The 20,698-nt window shown below is 48.4% G+C and overlaps 1 protein-coding gene and 2 long non-coding RNA genes across 13 annotated transcripts in view; 2 read left to right on the top strand and 1 right to left on the bottom strand.

Annotated features, from left to right (window-relative positions):
• Positions 1–3,639, bottom strand: part of LOC120760917 (protoheme IX farnesyltransferase, mitochondrial) — a 92,950-nt gene extending 89,311 nt beyond the window's left edge. The window contains exons 1-3 of one of the 3 annotated variants that reach the window (XM_040081684.2): positions 3,407–3,639; positions 2,186–2,310; positions 417–741 (exon numbers count right to left, since the gene is read on the bottom strand). In XM_040081684.2, coding sequence (XP_039937618.1) covers positions 417–741; positions 2,186–2,310; positions 3,407–3,449 — 493 coding nt within the window. In that variant the 5' untranslated portion in view covers positions 3,450–3,639. Of the gene's footprint in view, positions 1–416; positions 742–2,185; positions 2,314–3,113; positions 3,304–3,406 lie in introns of those variants that run through there. The other 2 variants (XM_040081683.2, XM_040081685.2) reach the window with 2 other exon arrangements.
• On the top strand, positions 3,521–10,521 carry LOC120760920 (uncharacterized). Of its 7 annotated transcripts, XR_005703508.2 has the most exons (5): positions 3,521–3,956; positions 6,381–6,463; positions 7,762–8,091; positions 9,243–9,378; positions 10,395–10,512. It is a non-coding gene; the product is annotated as an uncharacterized LOC120760920 (long non-coding RNA). The 7 variants fall into 7 exon arrangements; XR_009208418.1 differs by lacking the exon at positions 9,243–9,378 and having other exon boundaries at positions 10,395–10,521; XR_005703503.2 differs by lacking the exon at positions 9,243–9,378 and having other exon boundaries at positions 7,762–8,680; positions 10,395–10,487.
• Positions 10,522–11,318: 797 nt separating this feature from the next.
• On the top strand, positions 11,319–19,162 carry LOC120760919 (uncharacterized). 3 transcript variants are annotated; one of them, XR_005703500.2, is made up of 6 exons: positions 11,319–12,024; positions 12,835–15,369; positions 15,476–15,517; positions 15,608–15,743; positions 15,858–15,937; positions 16,015–19,162. It is a non-coding gene; the product is annotated as an uncharacterized LOC120760919 (long non-coding RNA). The 3 variants fall into 3 exon arrangements; XR_005703499.2 differs by having other exon boundaries at positions 15,854–15,937; XR_009208417.1 differs by having other exon boundaries at positions 12,835–15,392.
• Positions 19,163–20,698: the final 1,536 nt, after the last annotated feature.

The raw sequence follows: 20,698 nt of genomic DNA, 5'->3' as shown, positions 1-20,698 counted from the left end.
ATAGGAAACTATTTGGATTATCTTGTGTTGGGACTTCTAGTGCTAATTTCACAACCAGCAGTATTACAGTGAAAGGCATGTAAATAAGACAACTTCAAATACTGAACACATTATTTGAAAATTCACTTCCTTACCCAGTTTCACCATAGTCTGTCTACTAACACTTGCTTATTTCCCAGAAACTAGCTAACAACAGGATGCAAGCTCCTCTCATTGTTTTTATACAATTTTAAGAGGAAAACTATTAAATGCTTCCACAAAACAATTTTCCTAGGACATACATGATGAAATTGATCCAATTTAGCATCAGTAAAGTAGGAATTATCACATGAAAACCTAAACCATACCAGTAAGATCCCAAAGAATTCTGCTATCAAGTAGAATGAAGAGAATGAGAAAAAAATGACCAGTAATACCTGTAAGCTTGATTTTGGACAAGCGTGCCAAAATTCCTGGCAAATCATCCAGCCGTAGCTTCATTTCTTTCCATTGCCTGTCTTCCTTGGATTTGGCTCCCACTGGTACCATTGAGTCTTCAGTTTCTGCAGCTGATTTCATTTCTCTCAACTCATTTCTGATTGATGTTTCAGTCCTCGACTGATGAACAGGTGAAACTGGGCTTATTTCGTGTACAACCTTTTTTTCCTGATCCAATTGCTGAAGCTCATGAAAAGGAGACGCAATTGAATCCGACTTGGGTTTGGCTCGTTGGCTGAGGTCTTTGTTGCGCTGTGTTACATACTAAATATGAGGGGAAATGTTAAAACAAATAGATAAAGATCTTTCTGTCCATTTCACCTTATTAGCACCAACAATATTATTACTATTCTATTCTTGTTAGAATTACTTCCATGTCACAACTGAGTGAGTCTGAATTTCAGACACTTATTTCACAGAAAGGCTTCTGAAGTTGGCTTAGATATTACAAAAGCAGCTTTACAACTCACAGCTGAATCGATAATGTTTAAGTAAGCTTGGAGAATTGCATTTGAATAAGTTTACTTCCTCCCCCATAGCTGCAACAGCGAACTCTTTGCTTATATTCAAAACCACCAGGTAATACAACTTGACTTATAACTAATCAATTCCACAGAATAATAACGGTTGGAATGACCTCCAGTATTGAGTTCAACCTTTCACCAAACAAAATTCACCTTTAAACAGAGAAATACACAAATGCCCACACAACTTCAGTTTCCAAATCTAAGTACAATACTTGTGCATATTTAAGATATGAAAAAATTAGAAATACGGCAAAAATACAATCTACCACCTATGATATAAAATCATCTCCCCCATTAGTCTATTTAAGTAATTAGACAACAAATTTCAAGGGAAGATATACTGAACAACAAATTAGAAGAGTTATTTGCCCTCTTTTAGAGCTCACAGAATAAACACAGAATAAGAGAAAGACCATTTAGATTCACCTTCATGTTTTCTTCCCTAAAAATATTCTCTATATTTCAAGCGCCAGAAGCATAGAAAGACAGAACCTTCAACCAATCCTGATTTCAAGCACACATTAATAATTACAATTAGGAAGAGTGGTCTGCAATTTTGAATGAACGACATGAATACAGTTCAAATCAGCAGCATAATTAAAAAAAAAAAAAAATTACTGCCATCCACTTACATATGATACAACTGGTGAAAGAAGAAGACACAATTCCAAGGATTTGAATGATAAATGCAGCTCTTTTAATACCGAAAACTAACAGCACACTGTAAATGTAAGCCATTAACTTAATGAGTGCAGGAATTTTGACTCAAATAAATTAATTAACTCAGCATACACCACCTCCACAAGTGAGTTCCATCTACCACTTGTATGACTGCTAGACAGATGTGACTTTACTAGCATTTTTATAAAAAATTATTTAAAAATAATTTTATGCCATGTTTCTCAACAGATGAGTGCCCTATTTCAAGGGCACAGAAGCCTCCTGTCAAGCAGAGGAGACTTTGCTGCACAAGGCACTGTCCTTGCTACAAAAGGTTTCCTCCAGCCTCAGATGTTTTAGGATACCAAGTGCTTTAACTCTGATTTTCTGAAAAATGGAGATGCTTAAAACTGCCTGAGTTTGGCTGGTAGGAAAAACATTAATTTTATCAACTAGTCTCCATTCTGACATATCACATGGGATGAATGCGAAACACGGGATAAATAGACTCCTTGACTTACCATTCGTTTGAGAAAGTTAAAGTACTGAAAGGTAATCAACCTGTTGTTGGCCACATGGTAAAGGTGCACAAACCGGCACGGTATCTGTGGTATGCCAGTGTTCCTCAGACGCCAAACAAATAATCCTGCTTAAAGGAAAACAAGATAAAAGATTACAGTAGATTCCAGTTTCTTCTCTGCCACTGAGTTTGCTTCTAATTAAGACTACAATGCCTGTTGTCAGCTGCAACACAGGACACCCCAACAAATGGGAACCAGGGTCAAGTGAGGGAAAATGCTGCTCCAGGGGAAAGATCTGACGGTGTAGAATCATTAAACCATTAAAGATGGAAAATACCTTTAAAATCAAGTCTGAATATTAACCCAGCACTGCCAGGTCCACCACTGAACCACACCCCTAAGTGCTACATTCACAGGTTTTTTTGAACCCTTACAAGGATGGCAACTCCATCACAGCCCTGGGCAGCTTGTGCCAATGCCTGACCAGCCCCTCAGTGAAGAAATTTCGCCTAATATCCCCTGCACAACTTGTGGCTGCTTCGTATTATCCTGTCCCTTGTTTCCTGGGAGCAGAGCCTGACCCCCACCGGGCTGCACCCTCCTGTTAGGGAATTGTGCAGAATGGGAAGTTCCCCTGAGCCTCTTTTTCTTCAGGCTAAGGCCCGCCAGCTCCCTCAGCTGCTTCTGGTCCTCCAGACCCTTCCCCAGCTACATTCCCTTCCCTGGACACATTCAACCCCTTTTCTTTCCTATCCCTCAAGGGCCCAAAACTGAACTGTAGGCAGTCCCAATAATTTTGAGTGTTTCTTCCGAATTCCTGAGCTCCAATAAGATGTGTTTTCACAGAATATCCTGAGCTAGAAGAGACCCACAAGAATCAGCGAGTTCAATTCCTAGCCGTTCACAGGATACCCCAACCCACCCTGACCTTGAAAACGTTGTCCAAACGTTGCTTGAGCTCAAGCAGCCTTGACGATGGATACAGCATTGTCCCACTACTGCATACACTATCTACAAGATTATCTTGGAAAAGCAACGCTGAGAGGAAGCAGCTGCCATAGGACAGCACCAAAGTCAAACACGTGTGGAGGACACGCAGCGCAGTGAACGCCCCGCACAGGCATGGCCGTGCAGGCTCCGGGGAACCGCTCCACAGAGCAGCCCCGCGCCGCCCTGGCCCTGCCCGCACACCGGCCCTCTCGCCCGACGGCTCCGCGGTACCTGCGAGCGCCTGGGGCGGACAGCAGCGGCGGGTGGCGCTCATGACCGCGGCTGCTGCGTCGCTCTCCCATCACCGCCTGGGCGCCGCCATCTTTCCGGCGCGACCTCCAAACGCTTTCCGGGTCGGCGCTACGGCGGAGGCGGAGCGGCCGCTCCGGGGCCGTCCCGACGAGAGGGGCGGTGATGTCGAGATTACCCGGGAGCTTTGCCAAGGCCGCTGTCCCGTGAGGGGTGGCCGTGCCCCGTGCTGGTGAGAGTTTTTTATACCGAGGTTTGAAATTCCCCACGCCAGTATATAGAAGCGGCGTGGAAAGAGTCAAAACGCTTTTCATCTCTCTGCCAGTACAAAATAAACGAGCTAAAATAACAGAATCGTTTGGGTTGGAAGGGACCTCTGGAGATCACCATAACCCTACCTCCCCTGCGAAGACAGGGATCAGCCCAGAGCAAGTGACACAGGAACACATCCAGGTGGCGTTGGAATGTCTCCAGAGAGGAAGACTCCACACCCTGCCTGGGCCTCTGTTCCAGTGCACTGGCCGCCTTCCAGGTGAGAGGAATGACAAGATTTGTCTTTACAAACAGGTCCTGGGTCTGCTAGTAGATAAAACTAGCACTGAGAGATAAGACAAACAATGGGAAGGATTCTGCTGATTGATTAATGGAAAGAAAAAGATACTTGCCTTTACAAACAAACCCTATGTTTGTTTTTAAATGAAATTGGATCTCAAAAGATGAAAGTAACAATGGGAAAAACCCATAAATCCCATAAGAATTAAAAATTAGTGGGGGGTGATACATTAAAAGGGTTGTCTTAGGTCTTAAGCATTTCGGGAAGCCTGTACCTCTCAAGTACCTCAGCCCATGGGGAAAGAGAGAGGGAAATGCAGCCGGGAAATTAGGATAAAAGGAGGCTGCGTCCTCTGAAAAACTGAGAGACCCCAGGGGAAATACCCCATGGCCTCTCCCTTTATTCCAGTAAAGTAAAAGGATTCCTCTGTCTCCTTTTTGGACATAAACCTCTGGTGTTTGTGGATTAATTTTCTAACACAGGGAGAGTTCTTATTCATACTGAGGTGGAATTTCATGTGTTTTGGTTCATGGCTATTATTCCTTGTCCTGTCACTGGGCACCACTGAAAAGAGTGTGGCACCATTCTCTTGGCGTCCTTGGAGATATTTATATTCAATAATGAGGTCCCCCCTCAGCCTTCTCCAAACAGGCTCAGCTGCCACAGTCGCTCTTCATATGCAGGTGCTCCAGACCCCCCATCATCTTTGTGGCCTCCACTGAACTCTCTCCAGCAGTTTGTCTTTCTTCTGCTGAGGAGCTCAGAACTGGACACAGCGCTCCAGATAATGAGGAAGAAAATTTGGATGTACAAACAAGATCAGTTGCGTGAGTCCAAAACATGAGATGTATCCTCAACACTGAGATGAAAATGTAAATGATTGTTATACACTCTGTGTGGTCAGCACACCTTTTCCATGGATAAAGAAACAATGAAACAAAAAGTTTCAGAAACTAAACTGAATTATGGATTTTATATTACAAAAAGTTGTTATGGCAAAGAACAACAGTTCTTGGGGGGAGATGAGAGTGAGATTGTTCCTTCAGAACAAGTGACAGTGCAGTTTTCCACCCAGTGAACCAACCAGTGATGCTCCTTGTGAAACAATAATGAGGATTTAGGGCACAAAAAAAGTCACATACCCATTTGAGTTGTACCACTAAAGCTACTCTTAGAGAAAAGCTACTCTTAGAGAGAAAATAAGTAATCTTAGGATTTTTAGTGGACCCAAGTATCCAAATACCAGGGTTGTATTCTATCCCAAAAGAGCTCCACAGGCTTCGGATCTTATTACTCAACATTTGGCTCTGCACAACACTGATTCCAGAGGAGCTAGCCCCACATAATACTTTAGAAAGCACCAGGAACAATGGAGTACAGAAGGGGAGCATGGATCTTCCAGGGACCTCCCAGAATCCTCCCCACTCAGCTCCCGCCATCTAGCTCATAAAAGCCCATCACCTCTGTCACAGGACCAGGAGGAGGGTTGCCAGAGACTCATTTCTTGTTGTGGGGCTCCAAGGTCACCATTGTAGGTCAGAACAATTCCTGAAGCATCTCTAACATTTTCCTGTTAGTTGGAAGATGGGCAGTTGCTCAGCATCTGTGGTGCTTTCCTTGTGGTTATAAACTTTGCACCTTCCCATTTGATCCGAAGAGTCTGCAAAGCCAGAAGCAAACGGTCGTGGCTGGGGCCTGTCAGGGGTCAGCATTATCAGCAGGAAGGAAATGCGGCCAGAGGGGCTCAGGCAGAACTTGGGCTGGCTGTGACCTGTACTGGCCACATCTGCGCTGTCCTTGGTAGGGTGGGCAAAGGCAAATGTGGCAGCTGAGGATGTGCTGGAGACTCTCCCTCAGCTGTCCTAAAATCTGTCTAGAAAATGAAAGTGTACTTGGCTTGACTTGGTTTGTAGCACTTCAAAGTGGTCTTCAACGATTGTTCAATAACTGTGACCTGAATTAAGGCCAGAGTTCTTTTGTGCCAGCATTTTTCTAATGGACAGTGGTTGTTCCCCTGGAGTGGTTTTCATGTGTGTTTTTTTCTGAAGTTCCCGTTTATTTTGCTATATTGCTGTGGATGTTCACTCTCATACTCTGGACAGTGGTTGGGGATTTTTCTTCATTCCACAGCTCTAATGTTTTATTTATTTATTTTTCTCCATAGCAGTCAAATTCTCCAAAGCACTCACCTGGCTGCAGAATGGCCTTTTCTCAGAGAGTCATGCTGCTTGTCCCAGGCAGCACTGCCCTGTCCTGGGTGTCTCGGTGGAATTTTTCACTGCATCCTGTAGGCCCAGAATCCATGGGTGTCCCTCAGGGTTGTGAAGGAGCGCTGTCTTTGGATTTTTGGCTTCAGAGTGGGAAGTGCATGATCTAAACTGTGGCATCTCCGCTCTGTTGTAGGAAGCCTGGAAAAGCAAGGTCTTGTTCACGAGGAGCCGCTTCATCTTGAAAGTCAAGGTGTCTCACAAGAGGTGCTGCAAAGGGTGAGATTGAACCTTCTGTCCTTCTTTGTTTAAATCACCTCTGTGAAACCTTGGTACGCTTCAATAGTTTCTGTAGTTTCACATTTATTGGCCCTCCAGTGCAGGCCGCAGACCGGAACGGTTTCAAACGAGCGATTCCCCTGCTAACCCCGCCCCGGGAGCAGCTGGAGCCTCCAGGCGGGACTGAGGGAGGAAACACTTGGGGGTGACACAGCTCCACACTGAGGGTACTTGGGGACAGTGTGTAGCTTTGTCCTGGATTTTTTGGGTTTTTTTTTTTTGCTTCCTCCAAGGTTTCAATCATGGTAAAAAGATTGGTAAAAAGAAATGGTAAGGACTGAAAGCATGAGGGGCTGGCGAGTTACACCCACCAAAGACAACTTTTTTTAATAGCTTGAGACTTCTGTCTTGATTTTGGGACTCTTTTTTGGCCAACTGTATTATAAGAAGTGTTGTTTTAAGGTAACGTGCTTCCATCCTGAATTTATTGTAGAAATACCCTGTAATGTCAGAAGGTTAAAAGCAGTAACACCAACATGTCACGTCCTTAATTTTCAGCAGCAAAACTTGATCTTAAGTCAACGTCCAACTTAATTTCTCTGTGGCTAATAAGTTGATAAAGGAGTTTATCAGCTTTTGCTGCCCTTCACTGATTGCCAAGGTCATGAAAAAATGGCTCTACTGTTCTAAACTAAATACAGAACAGAGCTCTTTGCATTGGTGGAAAGGAGAACACCAGGGAAAAAGTGCTGCTTGTGTCCTCAGAGAGCAGTGGGAAGAGCCCAAGAGAAATGCTGGCTGGCTGAGGGATCCTTGCGTCCCCTCTGGAATAAATCCTCGGAGCTGCTGGTTTGCAGTCCGGTTTGGACACATTTTGCTGCCGCTTTGGTTCTGAGGAAGCGGAAATCCGTGGATTGCTGGATGATTTCCGTAGCTTCCCCTATTTTGTAGGAGCTGCAGGGTGAGGTCAGTATTCTGAGGGAGCATCCAGGGGGCTTCTCCCAGCCGAGTTTCTCCTGGAGCTGGGTGCTGGGTGTAATGCCGGATGTCTAAGCTGGCTTTGGGGCGTTGTGCAGTCCCAGCTCAAAGCTGAGCCCGGGCCTGGCTGTGTCCCAGCACTAAAGCCGGCAACTGGGTGTGCTTTTCCAGCCCTTCCATCACGCAGGCGATCCCAGATTCCCGGAGCTCCCCGGCGCACGGCCTGGGCTCGCTCCCGGGGAGCTGAGCTTCCGTCTGCCCGAAGCCAGGGCGTCCTGCCCGGGTTTGAAACTTTATTGCTGTTGTTTTTCCTCTTCCAGGGAGCTGGCAAAAAAGGAGAGAGCCGCAAGGAAGCAAAGAAGCCGCCCGAAGGCCTTATCCCAGCCCAGGGTTCCCACTTTTCTCTCTGACTCCTGAATAATTGCTTGAGCATAACCAGGGAGCATCCATTTGATTTCCTGCCTTTTCCAATAAATCCTTGCCTTCAGCTGGAGCGCGTTCCTGGTGTCCTCCTCCTCCTCCTGCTGCATGGATTTGTAAATAAAGTTCCTGACTTCTGTCCAACTGAATTTTGTTATTCCAGCAATTGTGGCTCTCTTGTTCCACTGAAACTTCCCCGCTCTGCCGAGAGTTTGAGATGTCAAATCCAGGTAAGACTGGAGTTTCTTTGGGTTGCTACTCCCACAAAACACAGATAATTCTTGGAGAAGTGTAATGTGCCATGTTTAGTTCTCACTTCCCTTTAAAATCAGAGCAGAGGAGGCAGACTTTAAATCATCCTTCCATGAACTTCCACCAACCTCCTGACTGTTGCAAAAGTTTTCAATGTTAGAAATTCCCGAGCTTGTTTTCCAGGCAAGCTGGGATTTGGGTGTTATTCCTTCCTTTTATTTCATGGTTTTCCTCTCTCTGATTTCAGTGAGGGGGTATTTATTGCAAATGCCAATTTTCCATCCCAGTTGGAATTTTTGTACCTCTTAGGGCACATTTGCAAGGAAATTTGCCAAAAGAGTGTCGGTTAATGGGCATTGTGGATCACCGTACCTGCAGGATGCTGTAAATTCCCAGGAAAACTTGCTGCGTGTTTAATTGCCGTCATGAATCTCTCTGTAAAGTCAAATTTAGTGCATTTTTAATGCCATCAATCCCATTACAACCTCACTCCTGGCCTAATTGCTGTTCCCTGGACACAATGGGGTGGATCTTTCCTGCCTTGGCACATTTGGATGTTCATCCGAAGTGAGTTTCCCTCTAAAAAAGAATTTGTTTCCAAGCAAAACTGGGAATTGTCTCAAAACCTTCTTGTCTGGGAGGCACTGGGTTTGTTTTCCCCATCCCTGCGTAGTGCAGGATCCTCCCAAGGCTGTGTTAGGCAGTGGCAGGAGAGGAGAGCTGCATTTATTTTTGTATTACTATTTATTTTATTTTTTACTTTTTTACTTTTGTAATTTTATTTTCTTGAGTTTTATTTTTTCATAGAATTTTTTGTTTTGAACTTTTAAAAAGGTTTTGTATTTCATTTCTTCTCTATTTATAATTCTATTTATTATTTTTACTTTTGTTGTTATTATATTCTCTACTTTTAAATTACTTTTAATTTTTAAAATATTAATTTTTATTTTCATGTTATTTTTATTTTGTGGGTTTTTTATTTTATATATTTTTATATAGCATTTTATTTATTTTATTTTTCTTTTTTACTTTTTAATTACTTTTATTTTGTTTAAATTCCCCCCCCCCCAATGGTTTCTTTTTTTCTCTTTTTTTTTCCTTACCCTTTCTTACCCCGAGTATGTGGCAGATTTTCTGCTGGCAACAAAGAAGTTGGAAAATGACATCCGTGGCCACCCACCGAAGGCCTGGATATAATCAAGATATTATCTCTGTACTTTCTGCTCCATTGAAGAACCCGAAGGGAGAAAGCTGTAAACGCCACGGTGCCGTTTTTTTCCTTTTTATCCCCTAACAGGTCTCATTCTACCCACGAACAGTGTTAGCAGCAGTCACTTGATGTCGGGGTGTATTTCAGAGGCAGCAATAAAAGAAAGTAGAATTTTTATTCTGTAACTCTCCAAACCTCATTGTTTAGTAAGAAAGAAATCCAAAACAAAGCAAACAACCAAAATTAAAAAAAAACCCGAAAAAAACCCCAGACAAACAACCCTCCATCCCACCCTGAAATAAAGCACAGAAAGAGAAAATCTGCCACTATTATTTTAATGAGAATGAAATCTTTACCCCTTAGAAAAACAGGCTCATTTAATTCTAATTGATTGTGGTTCTGATGTGTCAGGTTAATGAATTTCTATAGTTTAAAATATCGTTTACCATATAAACAAACAGAAAATTTTAAAAGTCAATACCAAAATAGGAAAGTATAATTAATAAAAAGAGCAATGTAAAATACGAAAAATAATATCAGCAATATAAATAAATAAATACAATCTCTATTATGACACACTATGTTATTATATCTAATATACCTAGATACAGATATAAAACAGAAATGGTAATGATAAATACAAACATAATAAATACTAAAATTTAAAAGGTAGCCTAGCATGAAGGCTTTTTTGGTTTGAACGTGGCGAGTGGCAGGGTTGTGGTAGTTGCGCTTGGGGGTCTTTTGGGGCATTTCTTTGAGAGGATTTTTGGGCGGGTATTTTTGGGCCCGTTCTTTTTTGCCTCCGTTCTCTGCCCGTGCCCGAGGCCGGGCTGAGCTTCGGGGCAGTGCTGCCACCGTGTGGACAGAGAGCGGTACTGCAGCTCCCCCCGTGCCCGTCCCCGCCGCGCGTGGGAGCGCCGGGCTGTGAGCTCGGGGCAGTGCTGTGGACACAGAGCGGTCCTGGGAAGTTCTGAGGGGATTTTGAACTTCCGGGGGGGAAATCTGAAGGAAGTTTAGGACTTCTGGGGGACTTGTTGTAGGTCCAAACCTCTCCCTTTTCCCTTTCAGGTCTGGTTCTGTCTGCTGTTGTCATCGTGGCCAAAAAAGAGGGGAGCTGAGGGCGCCAGGACTCACCTCCCCCCCCCCAAACCCCAAATAAAAGCCCTCAAAAAACTACCAACAAACGAACTTGACTTTTGGCCCGTCCCGTGTCGCCCTCCCCACATTCGGATTTCTGGGGTCTCCCAGCGCCCTTATTGGGGCTCCCCCCTCAGGGCTCCCTGCGCTGCCACCTTGCCACGAGGTCGGCGAGGATATGATGGCCCCCAGACGTGTGGGAGCAGCGGGGCTCAGTTGGGAAATCATGACAGGAAGCACCTGCAGCTGCACGGGTCCGGTCCCCCACCCGCCATCTCTATGACTTCCGCGTGGCGAAGGGGAGTCCCGGTACTCGAATAACTGTATGATTCCGATCGGGCAGGGGGCGTTTCCGGTCCTCTACTCCTTATCTCTATGATTTCCGGTGCTCCTCTTTGCTATCTCGATGATTCTGAGAGGGCGGGGGCGCTTTCGGTCCGCCAGGCCATATCTCTATGGTTTTTCTGCGTGGCGGAGCGGCCTTCAGGGGCCCCTCTTTGCTATCTCGATGGTTCTCAGAGGGCGGGGGCGCTTTCGGTCCGCCACCCCTATCTCTATGGTTTTCCTGCGTGGCGGAGCGGCCTTCAGGGGCCCCTCTTTGCTATCTCGATGACTCTCAAAGGGCGGGGGCGCTTTCGGTCCGCCACCCCTTATCTCTATGGTTTTTCTGCGTGGCGGAGCGGCCTTCAGGGGCCCCTCTTTGCTATCTCGATGGTTCCGTGAGGGCGCGGGCCTGGGGATGTTTTGTGGGCGCCGTGGCCACATCCCCCCCCCAGCGCAGAGGAAGGAGCGAGGAGGGGCCCGTCAGTGGGGCGGGCGGGGGCCAGCGGGCGGGCGGTCGGCTGCCCCGGGCGACCTCGGGCGCGTGGTGAGGCTGGTGCCGGCGGGGCCGCTCGTTTGTAGAGTGTGTCTGTCTTTCCCTGTCATTGCGGTGGTTTTGCTTTTGCCTGGGATTGTGAGAGAAACGGTAAAGAGGGCCCCCCAGGTGGTGAAGCGTCAAGGCCCATTTGAAAGAGTTGCAGAGAAAGACAAGTTAGTCAGGATCGCCAAGGAAGCATTGTAACTGAGGGGTGAGGCTGGCTGTGCGATTTGCTTGGGAGTGATGAACCTGAGGCCCGTGGCATCCCAATTTGAGGCTGGGGCAGGAGAGGAGGGGTCCTTGTCGCTAGGAAGGAAAGGCTGGTGGCCCTTGCTGTGAGGTGCAGGCAAGGATGTGTCCAGGGAAGGAGCAGCAAGTCCCCCGTGCCCCTGCCGTCACCCAGGGAACGGCGGCAGGTGCTAGCAGGTGTAAGGCGTTCTCATGATGAGGGCTGAGTGCCTCGGTGAGAGCAGAGGCAGGTGTGAGGTGTTAGGACAAGGAGGGGGTGGCTCCTGCCAGGGCTGGTTTAAGAGGGCAACGTCAGGTGACTCTGGTGTGGAGCTTGTGGAGATGAGGGGTTGCTGGTGGGTTTCTGTGGGGCGGCTCATGGAGTCTGGGGGAGCTCCTGAATGCACTTGGATGCAGAGCACAGGTTCAAGGAGGTGCTAAGGGACAGAGCTTTGTGCCAGGCAGCAGCAGCAGGTGAGTCTGTGTGGGTTTGTCTAGGGAGACTTGTGTTGTTTTCCTTTTCCATTTTGTCTTGTCCATCCCTCCCTGATCCCCCCATCCAAAAAATGGGGGTTGTCAGGGAAAATAAAATTGAAATGGAGGGAAGAACCTTCTTTTCTGTTCTTGTCTGTGTTTCAAGTGGGGGAATTTCCCTTTCCAGTGGGATTTTTAGGGTCTGGACTGAAGGAAAACTTGGGTTTTCCAGAATGTGAAGGGTATAGTGTTGAGAGGGAATCCCTGGGTTGTATTTTAAACGGAAGGGGGAAAATAGGGTTGTATTAGGGGTTTGAATGGAGGGTAAGGTCCCATTTTCATTGTGCTAAGGTTTAAAGTGGGAGGGAAGCCCTGTTTTTGTTCCTTTTAAAGGGTTTGCAGAGAGGTGAAAAACTTCTTTTTTCCCCTCCTTGGAGGGATTATATTTGAGAAAAACCCCTCCTTTTCTGTTGTTGTTGGGGGTGAAATGGAAGGCGAGAATCCATTTATTTGCCATTGTGTTATTTTAAGAGAAGGGCAACTTGGCCGGCAGAGACTGGGGTGATTTTTTAAATTCAATTTTTTAGATTTATTTTCTGTTTAATGATCTTTAACAATTGATGGTGCCGTTTTATTTTGTATGTCCACGGCCTACGGTAAGGGATACGGTCTATTGACTTAAGGTTGTATTTCTTAGCGGCAGTACGTTTGTTCCGAGAGGGAGTAAAGCTGAGTATGTGCAGTAAAAGTCAACGGAGGGAGGCGAGCGGCGGACCGAAACAGCGGTTATCGCTTAGGTCTCCCTTTCAGGTTTGGATCCGGCAGCCTGGAAGCAGCCACAGGCAGAGAACATTGGGACACCCACGGCACCGAGGCGTCGTTTTCCGTCCAGGCCGGAGTTTGTGGGCTCATCTTCCGAAAGCTAAGTGTCAGGGATGGGGGTGAGGAGAAGAGGAAAAATGTTTTCAGTGGCAGGGGGCAATTCAAAGCTAGCTTAGGGCAGAGGGCCAGAGGCCCGGTAAGTAAGGGTAGAGGGTTCGTCCCAGGCATCAGCAGAGCTTTTGCCGGGCAGGGCAGTGGCGTCCCCTGTCCGCCTTTTAGGGAGCCGGGTGTCATCCGCCCGGTTGGAGTCCACAGGGTTAGGGTGCAGCCAGGGATGGGCAGCCCACGCCGGGATCCCTGTGCCAGGAGCGTCTGCAGTTGTGAGGCGTAGGGTGGAGCAGGAGCACTTGAGAGAGACCCAGTGAGGCTGAGGGAGGGCTTGAGAGGTGAGGGAGTGTCAGGCCAGAGAGCAGGAGGTGAAAGTAAGGCGTAGAGGCTAGGATGCAAATTTGAGCACAGGTGTATGAACCCTGAGAACTGTCCTGTTTCCCTGAGAACAGGTGCAGGCAGCCAGGCTGTGGCAGGCCAGCGGCAGAAGAGCCGAGAGGGGCAGGCAGGAAGCGTTAGTGGGGAGCAGGGTCCGCAGGGCCGGGTCTAACCGGGGGTTTCCCGCCCCGGCCCACCCTGGGATCTCCTGTCTCCCCGCAGTCGAGGATGTCTCCTCCCATTCCTCGAGGCGGCGGTTGGTAAGGCTTCGTGCCTTTGCCACCGCCAAGAGCGCGGCTCTGTCAGCCTCTGCCCTGTCTCAGGGCCAAAGTTAGTTAGGGTAGGGAGAAACTGTGGATGACTCGTCCTGCCCGCAGGACAACCCTTGGGACCCTGGATCAGGAGCATCCTCGACTGCTAGCATAGGGCCTTAGAGAAGTAGGGTGAAGCAGGGCACTTGAGAGAGACCCAGCGAGGCTGAGGGAGGGCTCGAGAGGTGAAGGAGAGCGTCAGGCCAGAGAGCAGGCCATGAATGTAAGGTGTAGAGGCTAGGATGCAAGCTTGAGTGCAGGTGCATGAGCCCTGAGAAGCGTCCTGTTTCCCTGAGAGCAGGTGCAGGCAGCCAGGCTGTGTCAGGGCAGTGGCAGAAGCGCTGAGGGGGCAGGCAGTAGGGCTAGGGCTAGGCAGGAAATGAGGAGGGGGGGCAGAGTCGACTGGGTTGGGATTGAGCGTGGGATGCCCACCCTGGTATCTCTGTTCTGCTGCAATCAGGGATGTCACAGCCCTAGTGGAGGCCAGGGTGGGTGAGTGGGCTTAGCATCCATCATGCCACCAAGACTTTGTCCGTGCAGGTGTCGGGCTGTGAGCGAAGCCAAAGCAAGCTGCCCAAGACTCTGGGCATTGTTAAGAGACGGGGAGCCCCAGGATTGGTGTTTTTTGGCTGATGTGCTGCAAAGTTTATGCTTTAATGTTTGGTTTTCTTTTTTATAGCTGAGGAAGAGACACGAGGCTGGTGACAGCAGGACTTTCCCAGAGGGCGAGGCAGCATTCATTGGCACCGGATGTGGATGGCGATCCCTGGACCTCCCAGAGCTAAGTGGAGGGCTCAAGCTGCAGAGGGCATGAGAGCAGGGTGCTGGGTTGGGAGTTGCTGGGGGGGGGAATTATTGAGTCTGGTTTGGCTAGGGAGATGTGCATCATGTGAGCGCTTAGGGCACCTGAAGGGCAAGTGTCATTTTTGCTGGCCATGCTGAGCTGTGGAGGGCAGAGCAGTCCCGGGCACGTGGTGTCTGTTGTGTGTCGCGCACTCTGTGTGTGTCGGGCATCTCATCTTTCACGTCTTTTCCCATGGTCCCCCAGGGGTCCTATGGGGAACCCCGGCATCACGGTTAGCATTTCTGATGTCTGCCTTCGTGGCCCCAGCAGCTTTGACGGGAGGGCTGAATCTTGTGTCCCTTTTGACTCATCCAGTGCGATGTCTTTTGAGGTCTTGTTGTGAACTGTACAGACAGCCGTGCCCCGCCACGATCCATTTTGGCGGGTTAGGACTTGTTAGAAGTCCAAGCTAGGTCTGGGCTTGTGAGCGGAGGAGCGTCGGGCATCCATCTTTGTGATTCTTGAAGTGATTCATCTTGTTAGCATCATCTTCCTGCAGGGTTCTGTGAGCCTGGCCAGCTCACCTTATTTCTTCCATTTGTCATCTCATTCTGAGTTCTCTCGGTCCTCCCGGTCGTTCTTCTTGCGGAGAGCTTTTTGTTGTTGTGGTGTCCCCTGGTTTGTGGCGTCCTGTGTGATGGATGTTGTGGTGTCTTTGTCCCGGAGCTGCTCTGCCCTGCCGCATAGGTGGGTGTAGGGGTAATAGAAGGAGCCCCTGGGGCCTGAAGTGGGTGATGTCAGGTGGAGTTGTGGTGTGGAGGGCATTCTCGGTTGGCAGCATGTGTCTGTCGCTGTCAAATTCCCTTGTTGCAGTGTGACTATTTTCCTGTGTGTGTTTCAGATGCGGAAGCATTCACTTGATGGCAGAGAGCCCCATCCCAGGTGAGGGGGTGTCCCCAGAAGAGGTGCGTCACCCCTGCGTTTGGCTTTGCAGGGGTCACGTGCATGGTGAGTATGTGACAGCATTTTTGTTTGTGTTTCCTTTCAGGAACTGAAGCGGGATGTCATCTGTCAAGGTGAAGCGGAGCAGGTGAGCTGTGATTGTTGGAGAGAAGCAGTTGGTATTGCTGAAGTGTCAGTTGCTGGTGTGACTCTAATCCTCCATTACTGTGTTTTTTAGGAGATGTCACTTTCCACGGAGCTGCCCTCAGCAAGCAGAGGATGGATGCAGTTTGCCTGTCTCCTGAGACCTGTGGGGAGCAGAAGAGGAGTGTGTGATGAAGCCTTGATATTTTCCATTTGAAGGTGCCATCCAGGTAGGCTTTGTTTAAGAGCCTGGGAGCTGAGGTGAGTCGGGGAGGCAGGGAGGAGGAGCGAGGGTGGAGTCAGGATTGAGCTGCACCACATCACCTGCCGTCCTCTTAAGCCAGGTCCACCCCGTGACGACGGCAGGGGGCTCGGAGCGTGGCCGAGACGTGCGGGGCGAGGACGTGGGTATTCTTAGGAGACGGTGAGTATCCTAATGGTGAGGTTTTGGTCCATGTGCTGCCATGTGCATGCTTTGATGTTTGGTTTTGTTTGTTGTAGCTGAGGAAGAGACACCAGCCCGGTGGTGGCAGGACATTCCCAGAGGGCGAGGCGGCGTTCCTTGGCACTGATGTGGACGGTGATCACCGGACCTCCCAGAGCTAAGTGGAGGGCTCGAGGCACAGAGGGGATGAGAGCAGGGTGCTGGGTTGGGAGTTGCTGGGGGGGATTGAGTTCAGTATGGATCTGGAGATGTGCAGGATGTGAGTGCTTAGGGCACATGAAAGGCAAGTGTCATTTCTGATTGTAATGCTGAGACAGGCAGGGCAGAGCAGTCCCGGGCATATGGTGTCTGTTGTCCACTCTGTGTGTGTCAGGCATCTCATCTTTCACGTCTTTTCCCATAGCCCCTCAAGGGGCCTGTGGGGAATCCTGGGATCACTGTTAGCATTTCTGATGTCTGCCTTCCTGGCTCCAGTGGCTTTGACTGGAGAGCTGGGACTTAGATCTGAACCTCATCTCTGTTCAGAGTCATCCAGTGCGATGTCTTTTGAGGTCTTGTTGTGAGCTGTACAGACAGCCGTGCCCCGCCACGATCCATTTTGGCGGGTTAGGACTTGTTAGAAGTCCAAGCTAGGTCTGGGCTTGTGACCGGAGGAGCGTCGGGCATCCATCTTTGTGATTCTCAGAAGGCATCATCTTGTTGGCATCATCTTGTTAGCATCCTCTTCTTGTAGGGTTCTGTGAGCCTGGCCAGCTCACCTTTTTTATTCCATTTGTCATCTCATTCTGAGTTCTGTCGGTCCTCGCGGTCGTTCTTCTTGCGGTGAGCTTTTTGTTGTTGTGGTGTCCCCTGGTTTGTGGTGTCCGATGTGACGGGTGTTGGTGTGGCTTTGTCCCGGAGCTGCTCTGCCCTGCCGCATGGGTGGGTGTAGGGGTAATAGAAGAAGCCCCTGGGGCCTGAAGTGGGTGATGTCAGGTGGAGTTGTGGTGTGGAGGGCATTCTCGGTTGGCAGCATGTGTCTGTCGCTGTCAAATTCCCGTGTTGCAGTGTGACTATTTTCCTGACTTTGTTTCAGATGCAGATGGATTCAATCCATGGTAGAGCGCCTCATCCTGGGTGAGGGGGTTCCTCTGTGAAGGTGTAAGTCACTGTCTTTGCTGGGGTAGTGCAAATAGTGACTGTGTAAGAGCTTTTTTTTTTCTCTTTACTTTCAGGAAGTGATGGTCGATGTCAGCTCTCAAGGTGAAGTGGAGCAGGTGAACCGTGATTGTTGGAGAGAAGCAGTTGCTATTGCTGAAGTCTTACTTGATCATGCATGTCTAAGCATCCCCTTTTGTGTTTTATGGGGTCTGCTTGCATGACGCCATTCTGTCACGAACTAGGTGCTGGTTTCTGTTTGGAATTTAGTGTGGAGAATCTTTCTGTGGAGAGTTTTTCTGATGCATGGCTGCACAGCAAGGGTCATGATACTGTTAAGTCGGTTGGAATGTAACTATGTCTATGTGGTGTACGTGATGATTAACAAGGATATAATATCCTTGAGCACTAGAATGATACAACAACAAAGGTGTTGTTAGTACAAAAATGCTGAAAAATGCTAGGCTAAGGAACTGAAAATGCTAGATAAAGAAAATTGTAACCGCAAGGCTGATTACAGAAAGAACATGCATCAAAATATCATAAGCCAATCATGAGCTATAGTTTTGTAATATGTATGAACTAATTATTGACACTATATATTTGCTATTAATCTAAATAAAGCTGAGACTTGTCGATCATCATCGGATGTGGCTTGTCTCCCGTTGTTTTCCGACAATTTTAGCTGGCTGCCATCCATTTGCTGGCCCATAGCCTTTGACAGAAAGTGTCCCTTCTCCATGGGCATGCCAATTCACCCTCCCCTGTTCCTGATGTGATTTTGTAGGAGGCATTTGGCACTCCAAGTTAGACATGTAAGTGTTGTCTCTGCCAGCTTTTGCCAGCCCTGTAAGCCTGATTCCCTTCCCTTTCTGCAGCATGTGTCTGTCCTGGTCCTAGGATTTGTGCATGCTTTGAAAAGGAATGTTTCATTTAGCATTGATCATGGGCATTGCTGAGCAATTGTGTCTGTGTCTTCTTTCACACATGAACTCTTCACCACTCGATGGGGACTCTCCCAGACATTTTATGATTGAAATCTGTTCACCCATGAGTGAAGAACACAAAGGGCAAGAGGTGTTTCTGCTTGTCCTGTTTTTTTTAAGGTGTAGGTGAAGTCTAATCTCCAGTACTCTCTGCCGTGCAGCTCCTTTGGCCCGTCCCACAGTCCTTGAAGTAAGCACGTGTAAAAGCTGGGCCAAGTTTCCCTGCACAGTTTTAGTTTGTCTGTTGCAGCCCTGAGCAGGTGTCTAAAATAAGTAAAAACCCCCTGGTGCCTCCGTCTCCCCCCTGGGCAGGGATGCAGGGGCAGCAGCACCCCTGAAACGATGTCCCAAACGGAGAGCCTTCCCAGGCCCCTGGAGAAGAGCTTGTGAAAAGTGCATATTATATGGCTCTACACAAGATATTTACTCTATGTGTTGTGTTGTGTTAATTGTTAATGTTGTATTAATATTTTGATAGTGTAGTAAATGTAGTTTTGTAGTTAAAATGTAGTTTTTATGTACCAACCACCGGAAAATGTAAATCTTTGAAAGAAAGAAAGAATTTACTACTTCCTTATCAGAAGAGACCAGCTCCTCCTGCTTCTCTCAGCCTGGTGGATGCCATAGAGATTAAAGGAAAAAAGTGATACTAACCATAGACAATTCTTTGTTTGAATAGAATTTATATATATGCATCATGTATAAATTGTATGAATATTGAACAGGCTATTGCTTTTAAGAGATAATCCTTTGTTAACAGGAGTCCTTCTCCAGAGCTTGTGGCTCGGGAGAGGCACCCAGACGTCTGTAACTTTGTTTTTATTGTCTTGTATTGTCCTAAGTCTAAAACTGTTCAATTTTTTTACTCTAATTCTATTATTATAACCATCTTATTTACTATTAAACTTTTAAAATTTTAAAAGAAGTGCTTGGCGTTTTTCACAAGCTGAAGGGGTAAGAAGAGAGGGCAGGAAAGCCTTGGTACCTTCCGTGAGAGCGCCTGTGTCCCCGTGCCCTGCAAAAGCAGCAAGGGCCAGCATCCCTGTGATTTTGAGATGAGGCCGAGGGAAAACTGAGGCACCGTGGGTTCTTTGTGCAGTCGGTCGTTTTCCCGTTTCCCCATTGGTCCGTTTTGGATCCTTGCTCCGATTGGTCGCTTTGAAAGTCATTCACCCCATTGGTCCGAGTGTCAAAGCCCCCCACCTCGTTCGCTGTGAAAAAGGAGTGTGGGCCGAAGGTCCAGAGCTTTGTGTGAGGCAGCAGCAGCACCGCGGGTGAGTGATCGTGGGTTCGTGGGGAGGGCGTGTTTTCGTTTCGTTATTCCAGAGGCGCGGCGGTGCGAGCCAGGGCACGGCGGGGAGTGTCCACTCCGGGGAGTGTCCACTCCGGGGAGTGTCCACTCCGGGGAGTGCGCACTCCGGGGAGTGTCCACTCCGGGGAGTGTCCACTCCGGGGAGTGCGCACGGCGGGGAGTGCCCACTCCGGGGAGTGTCCACTCCGGGGAGTGCGCACTCCGGGGAGTGTCCACTCCGGGGAGTGCCCACTCCGGGGAGTGCGCACTCCGGGGAGTGCGCACTCCGGGGAGTGTCCACTCCGGGGAGTGCCCACTCCGGGGAGTGCCCACTCCGGGGAGTGCCCACTCCGGGGAGTGTCCACTCCAGGGAGTGCCCACTCCGGGGAGTGCCCACTCCGGGGAGTGTCCACTCCGGGGAGTGCGCACTCCGGGGAGTGGGCACTCGGGGGGAGTGGGCACTCCGAGGAGTGGGCACTCGGGGGGGAGAGAGCATTCGGGGGAGCGGGCACTCAGGGGAGTGGACACTCAGGGGACACGTCCTGATGGTGGCTTTGGCTCCTTTGGGCTCTGGTTGGGCTCTGATGTGTCAGTTCTTGGCTGTGTCATGCCATTTTTGGGCTCTAAAATGTCATTTTTGGGCACTGACATGCCATTTTTGGGCTCTCACAGGTCACTGTTTGTCTCTGATGTGCCATTTTTGCCTGTGCCTGCCGTGTCATTTTTTTGGCCCTGCCATGTCAGTTTGGGCACTTACATGGCTCAGGGATTTTAAATGACTTTCAAGGAATTCTAAAAGGCTTTTATGGGATTGTAAAAGGCTCAGGAATTCTTAAGTGGCTTTTCTTTTAAGGAATTCTGAATTACTTCTATGGAATTCTGAATGGCTTTCAACGAATACTGATGGGCTCAGAAGTTCTGAATGGCCTTCAAGGAATTCTAGATGGCTCGAGGGTTTTAAACTACTTTTAAGGAATTCTAAACGGCCCAGGAATTCTTAAGTGGCTTTTGAGGAATTCTAAATGACTTTTAAGGAATCCTGAATGGCTCAGGAAGCATTTTCCAGCTGGAAAGAGTCATGGAAAAGGCCCCAAGTGCCAGGAGCAGTCAGGGCACTGCTGTCCTAGCTGTTGCAGGAGAGGGGCACAAATCTAATTAACAGCTACAGTCCTAATTGGGAGCTCTTAGAGCCACCTGTCCCCTTCTGCTCCAGCCTTTCCTGGGAAGAAGAATCCCTGGGAAGAGTAGGGAGGAATTCTTCCTCTTTTCCAGCTTTGCTGTTGCTGGGAGCATTTTTTTTAATGCTCTTCAGCGCAGCAGAGAGAA

The sequence above is a fragment of the Hirundo rustica genome, chromosome 18, assembly GCF_015227805.2.
Source record: "Hirundo rustica isolate bHirRus1 chromosome 18, bHirRus1.pri.v3, whole genome shotgun sequence".
Classification (NCBI taxonomy): Eukaryota; Metazoa; Chordata; class Aves; order Passeriformes; family Hirundinidae; genus Hirundo; species Hirundo rustica.
The sequence above is the reverse complement of the archived record's forward strand: the minus strand, read 5'-3'. Positions and strand labels throughout refer to the sequence as shown.